Source organism: Penaeus japonicus, unplaced genomic scaffold (genome assembly GCF_977035675.1).
Source record: "Penaeus japonicus unplaced genomic scaffold, GWHDUDI00000001_assembly GWHDUDI00000013, whole genome shotgun sequence".
Lineage (NCBI taxonomy): Eukaryota > Metazoa > Arthropoda > Malacostraca > Decapoda > Penaeidae > Penaeus > Penaeus japonicus.
The window spans coordinates 14,824,163-14,831,662 of NW_028234415.1; the positions used below are offsets into that span (position 1 = coordinate 14,824,163).

Here is a 7,500-nt window from a genome sequence, read left to right on the forward strand (position 1 = left end):
ACTTTCAAGTCAACGCCTGTGGCAGCCTTTATCTCAGCAAGCAGTTGAGGGTCTTGCCAGGCTGGGTTTTCTTGCTCATACTTTTCCTTTGCGGCACGTTCCCTGGCGACATCTTCGGGACGCACTGGCTGCCCTATTTCATCTCTCGGTACAATTGGCCCGTGCAAAGGACACCTTTCTCGATCTTTTCGAGGACAAAGGCGTCCTGTTGCAAGTGGTGCTCTACATTCCCACTTTACAGGTTCAAAAGTGCGTTCATAGTTGACACGCTGTGTTGCAATGCCTAAGATGCCACCTGTAGTGTCCATTTCATCTTGCTCATGAAGATCTGGAGTTGCTGTCCACACCTGGCTCAGCCCTGCTAGTGGATTGTGGTGACGTTGAGGCTTTGCAGCTCCATTGCTGAGGTAGTCATCAGGACATCTTGCATCTGCTTTCTTATTACCCCCCTTTTTGGATGACTGCTTAAGAGTTATTTCTTTATCGAAATTCACACCAGAAGTTGATGGTTGATTGTTTGGGTCAGCTGAGTGTTGGCCATCTGACTGAAAAGAAGATCCACTGATGCCCAGGAGAGCTGCCTCGGATGCTGCAGCACTGATCACACGAGGATCATCAAAAGGAACTTCTATAAAATCATCATCACTGTCACTCTCAAAGTCATCATTACTGGCTTGTTTTTCTAATTTCTTTGGTATGATCTGGACAGATTCAAACTTTCTGACTGATCCCTCGACTACATTTTTTATATCGAGGATGCGTTTAATGAGTGCCCCGTTCCCTTCACTGTAAGGCCTCATTGTTTGTTCCCATCTCTTTACCAGAGGAACATAATTTGTCTTGAGGATTCTGACATTCTCTTTCAAATTCTGTATCACAATCTCATTGTCTCGAGTTTCTTGGACTTTCCTCACATCACCTAGGTTGATCTGTACACTTGTCCCTTTCATGATCCCATGTCCTCGCATGAAATCTGACCCGTACTGAAGCTCTTTCTCTGCTGTACTCTCTTCTGGAATAAAGCCACCATCTTGGGGGCTTTCAGTGTCTTCCTCAAAAAAGAATCCACCAGGTTCTTGTCCCTCTTGGTCGTCTAAGGGTATGAAGAAGTCGTGAAGGTCTGGTATGAGTAAACGAAAGCAGTTTTGGAATTCAGTTATGCTGTCTTTTATCTCAGAGGTGGTGTTTTCCATTTCATTTGTAATCTTCTCAATTTTCTTCCTTTTTACTTCCTCCAGTCTCCTTCTTTCTTCTTCTGCTGCTTGGCGCTCACTCTCCGTTCTAGCTGTAAGTTCAGCAAAATCCACCTTTTTACAGTCTCTTAAATATACATAGCCTAATTTTAGGGTCTTGTAACCATGGGAATAGGAGTCATACCATTGCTGAATCGTCTCGACACACTTTTGCTTGAGCTTTTGCGCTGCAGCTATTGGTTTGGGCAACGGCTTCTTGGAATCCAGGCCAAGGGTAAGGTCAGCAAATGTCTTAAAATCCTTGAGCAGCAGTTCCCGGAAGCAATGAGATCTCCGAAAGATCTCGTCGCATATCTGGAAGGCACTGTATCGTATCTCTGCATGGTTCTTCTTCAGGTGTTTGTTGAGCAGTTTGTATAACTCTATGACATAGAAGTCAGAGCGCTTGCATATCTTCTTCACCTTCTTGAGAGCTTGCTCATCCAACTTGTCTTTGCCAGACAGCGTTAACTCCTCAACTGCCTTCCTCAGCTGATATGCATGCTGATCTTCATTCCTGTCTGGAAACATCTTCAGCTGCAATAAAAGCTGTTGAAGAGAAAATTTTATCAATTACACAATAATATTTAACTTAGAAAAATCTCAATTGTCTATTTAAGAAAATTATAATCATAGCATTTAAATTACTTAAATACACATTTTATTCTCAAAAACAGAAAAAAAATATTCTGAGTAAAATCAATTTATACTAACATGAAAGACTGGGATTAATACCCAATAATACAATCATTTTGATTAAGAAATAGGCAATGTAGTTTATAATACTTAATATCACACACACACACACACACACACGCACGCGCACGCACACGCACACAGAAATAAATTTTAAAAAATAATAATAAAATAAAAAACAAATATGAATACATAAATATGGATGAATATGGAAATATGGATTAACATGATAAACAAACAGCTATTAGTACTTCCAAGCCTCCTTTTCTTTTTACACTTTTTTATCCTTTTGATATCAGATCAGTTGTACCAATTACTGAGAATAATAACATGTGTGATAATAATGATAATAACAACAACAATAATAGCAATAATAATAATAATAATAATAATAATAATAAAAAGAACAATAACAACTGTAAGAATAAGGATATGATATTGTAAATGGCAAAGATATCTTCAACTAAAACCTGATTACAGTTACCTCTATTTTTAAAAGTAAGTCTCCACAAGATATGGGTTTGTTCAAGTGTATGTTTTGCATGTGAATTTCTAACAGAAGAAATCACTTTTTAACAGCCAATACAATCTGAACTGTTAGTGCTTAAGATAAAATAATTGATGCCCTGAATTCATAACTTGTGTATTAAGGGGAAACTATTCATTTTTTAAACAAATGGTTGGATAGAATAATTTAAAATACTGGCATAAAAGAAGACATAAGACAACACCATAAGGCATTATGAATAATATGCAGAGATTAACATTTGGCCATAATAACTTTCCAAAATCCACCAATCTAAATTTATGTAATAAAATCCAGCAATGCCATTGCCCCTGCAGTTTGCACTCCAGTAAAGGCAAACAAGCCTCCACAAAGTATATTCTGGCCACACATAGCTTGTCAACCTCCCTGACAATTTATACTCATATAAGGAATGAGTTTAAGCTCAATCATGGAAAATACACGTAGGAAAACTTTGCTTGCTTATACTGGTCGTGATTAAAATTAGGACTGTGCAGATACAGAAAAACTCATGTAACAGTTATAAAGAACATAACTGCACCACTGGGTATAAAAAATAATCTACAAAGGAAAAAGATAAGTCTGTAATAACCCAGTAAAGGCCATAGATATAAGCATATAAGCACTGAAGATGCTATGGCCACTGTGTTTTATATCTATCATTGGTTAACCCCTTCACTACGGGCAGTAGAAAATGCCCCTCACGCCGTATCCAAGCTGCCGGTGCGCACCAAATTTTAAACGTCGCTACTGAATATGACAAGTTTTAAGCCAAAACCTCAACATCATCATCATGTGTTATATATCAAAATATGCATAGTTAACCTCTTCCCCCATATGCATGTGACAAGATATTTACATGGGTTGGGAGGAAGATGGAAAGAGTGACCTTGGTGGGAGGCCTCACTCAGATGACCAAAGAAAACGATTGAAATAGTATGGTAAACTAATCATAATAAGTTTTATATTTTTACATAATGTTCCATAAATAAATAATAAAATGATTGCTAGCAGGGCCCATGAATGCCTCCCCTGGTATAAGTGAATCCCACTCTTATGTTATAATAATGAAAGTCAAGTAATACATCGTATCATATTCGACCTCTATTCTGAAAGATCTCGTACAGTATCCGGAAGAAAGAAAACTCAATTCCACCAGAACTCAGCCATGACGCAGTATGCGCGTCCTCGGGTTTGACGCGAGCGCTGCGAGGACGCAGAATACGCGTCCTCGTGTTGAAGGGGTTAATAAACCTCTATCATGTATATTCTAATAAAATGCAGTAGCAAATTGGTATAGGTCCCAGGATGTAATGCTCTGGTATGATATGTCACTCTATTGTATCAAAACTACAAACTCTTCTTCTATGACCATATTAGGGAAATTGCATAATACTAGAGATATATTATACAAAACTAACAAGGGGGTACCTAAGAGGAGCCCATTTCCAACAGAAATAGCCATCAGTTTCATTCCATACATAATAAATAACATCATGAAAATCAAGTTGTCACCAAAACATCTTAATGCAACATAAGATAACCTAAACTAGCATATGTGCATGTCTAGATAAGAGGGAACTGCCTCTTCTGAGCCACAGGGTGGTTGCCTTCCCTTGTATCATAAAAGCTTACAGCCTTCATATGTAGCAGCCCTATTTGAAAAGATGAAATGTTTGTCTTTTACCCATTGTGGATGAGGGCGACACGTTGATGCCACGAGTGACTTGGATCACATGTGAGGCATGTAAAGTGGTACTGCCAGTTTGGCTACTTTGCTGAGTGGCAAGAGGAGTGTATATAGTTGTAAATATATTGTTTTTATTTGTTACAATAAAGAAAATGTTTTGTCAAACTCCGCACCTTTTCCATAAATTTGTGGTAGCATATATTCCTCCTTTATGGACACTGATAGACTAAAATATAGGAATTATTTGTCTAAACAATGCCATAGCCGTACCCACCAAGTCTTACAACATGAAACTAAAAAATGATGAGATTTTCAGTTCTCTAATATATAAATAAGCAGGAATTGGGCAGAAAAACTGGTTGTGGGGCAAAGCTTGAGTCTTTGTTGTTATAAATACCCTCAATTACATAGGCCTGTCCATATTTGGTTAATTACATTCCACTAACTCTGTTTTAAAGCAATGCCCCAAAATTGTCCTAGTAGAAAATTTGTTAGTTTTGCTGAGATTGAGTGATTTATTACATCAGATTTCTAAAGCATTAGACAGGGGCTAATACAGATTTGCAGACACAGCTAAACCACACTTGTGATTTATCAACAGACCAAGCCTACCTTGTCAGGATATGCTTGAGGGAATCAATTAACGTTTTCCAGAGTATGAAGAGCTAAGAGCTTTACATTGCTTGATGCTGTTCTATACCGGAATCAGAACCGACTATCAAAACCAAAAAAGTTAAAGCAATTCAAAGAAACCTCGAACCTCACCGCATTAAAGACTACTCGAATCATACCTCACCTATATATTTCCTACATAGATGAATGGAACACCTTTCAGAATAATATCAACCAGCAATCGGCACTTATTTTGACCATTTCAGACAGACGTCACGCTCACCAAGAGGCGAATCGAGACTTTCTTGTTTACCGTTTGTTTACACTCAGGTCGCTTTGTTCGATCGGCCGCGCTGGCTTTGACTTTGGAGTTCTTTTTATTTGGAAAATTGTCAGTGGAAAAAAGACAAAGATCGCTTTAATCAATAGTAATCAATAGTATATCAAGTGGTTAAATTATAAATCAAAGTCACAATGAGATTCAATTATTTCATACAGCATTCTTCAAGTTAGATATCTAATGTTTATCCGAACATTTGAGAGAACTGTTGTTGTACTGTCCCACAAATCGTTCCAAATCTGAGAGACTTCGTAATGTTGTGTAACTTTTGCAACTAAGGTTTTCGTTTCCTTTCATTGAAAACACATTTATCACACCTTTTCATTAACAATTCATATACTTATTTCTGTGAAAATGTATAGGGAAATAGTGTGTGTGTGTGTGTGTGTGTGTGTGTGTGTGTGTGTGTGTGTGTGTGTGTGTGTGTGTGTGTGTGTATTTGTTTGTATATATACACATACATACATACATACACACACACACATACACATACATACATATATATATATATATATATATATATATATATATATATATATATATATATATGCATGTATATATATATACATACAACCACACACACACACACACACACACACACACACACACACACACACACACACACACACACACACACATATATATATATATATATATATACATATATATATATATATATATATATATATATATATATATATAATTTATGTATGTATATATATATATACAAAAAAAAACAGATAAATAGATAAAGAGACAGACTATCAGATAGATAACACACAAGAGGTATTACACATAGCTGTCCTAAAAAAAAGGTAACTCCATACCATAACCATCAAAAACTAAACAACAAACACACACACAATAAAAAAAAAAACACATGCAACTAACCCGCCATTGCAAACAACACAACGACATAGCAAAGCTAACGGTAACAACACAACGCAACATACAAACTCTTCCATATTCGGACGCACGCACGTAAGCAGGGGGTTACGCAATAAAGGTGTGAATGTGGTTGTTGTTGGGTGCATGGGAGGCTGTGCATGACACGCGCAGTGCATTCACCTCTGTAATGAAAGTATAGTAATGATAAATTAATATGTAAGCAAACGAGGTAATGATGGTAGAAGGATAAGATGATAGTGATTAATGAATGAGAATGTTAGATGATCATGGTGGAATAGATAGAGAAATATGAGAAGTGAAGTGAGTAAATAGGTGATAATGGTAATGATGAATAAATAGGCAAATATAATCGTGATTATGAGTAAATAAGTAAATGAGATGAGGGTAGCAGATAAACAGACAAGCAAATAAAATCATCAACATAAATAAAATGATATAGATGAAGAAAGCGAGCCAATAGAAAAATAAATAACATGACTGAGTATATAGAAAGAAAGATTAATCAATGACCATAAATTACCACGCATATTAACAAACCAGAATCAATTAATTAGTGATTAAGTAATAAAAGATATGATAATATTAATGCTTAATCATCTTAATTATATTACTAATGGTGATGACATCAACAAACTCTCAACAAGTGTAACAAAAGATAAGAACAATGGTAAGAACTATGATAACTGTAAAGGCCATTGCAATAATAATAATGATGAAAATAACGAAACAATAACAACAATAATAATATAATGTTAATAACAAGGATAATGATGATTATGATGATGATAATTTCATTGACAATGATAATAAAATAAGAGCAGTAATAATAGCATCTTTAATATTGATGATGGTAATGATATAATACTGATAATGATATGACAATAATCATAATAATAGTGGTAATGGAAATGATTATGAAACCACTAGTAATGATGACAGTTACAACAAAGATGATGATGATAATAATAATGATGGTAATAATAATAACAATAAAATTATATTAATGATAGAAATCGCAACAATAATGATAATAACAATAATAATAATAACAATAAGGATAATGCTAATAAGGATGATAATAATGATAAGGATAAACCTAATGATAATGATAAAAGCAACATTAATAACAACGACGCGATCATGGACAATCCCTAAAAGCAATACTACCCATTTAACGTAAGGAAATGACTCATGTCGTGAACGCATGCCCTACATTGATTAAGAAATCGTGCCGCAAAAACACACAAAAAAATGACAAGCCTACAAGGACACTTTCCTAACTTCTATTAATGAAACAGTGTACACACAACCATCACACACAGTGAAAGAAAATGGCGAGTGTAAGAAAGAAAAGTTGGATACAGGAGGTCGGTTGACTTTGTTGTTGTGAAGCGAAGCAGTTGACGCGCGTTCGATCCGCGGGGCCAAAAGATTTTCGGAAAATTGGAGGCGAAGATTGTGGAATATTAGGATCTAGGCTTCTAGGTTTGTTGAA

General features: G+C 35.8%; 1 protein-coding gene across 2 annotated transcripts in view; it reads right to left on the reverse strand.

Moving 5' to 3' along the window:
* LOC122251642 (UV-stimulated scaffold protein A) overlaps window positions 1-5,094 on the reverse strand; it is a 5,804-nt gene extending 710 nt beyond the window's left edge. The window contains exons 1-2 of one of the 2 annotated variants that reach the window (XM_043013698.2): window positions 4,941-5,094; window positions 1-1,781 (exon numbers count right to left, since the gene is read on the reverse strand). The exon at window positions 1-1,781 is cut by the window's left edge and continues 710 nt beyond it. In XM_043013698.2, coding sequence (XP_042869632.2) covers window positions 1-1,763 — 1,763 coding nt within the window. In that variant the 5' untranslated portion in view covers window positions 1,764-1,781; window positions 4,941-5,094. Of the gene's footprint in view, window positions 1,782-4,935 lie in introns of both variants that reach the window. The other variant, XM_043013699.2, reaches the window with a different exon arrangement.
* Window positions 5,095-7,500: the final 2,406 nt, after the last annotated feature.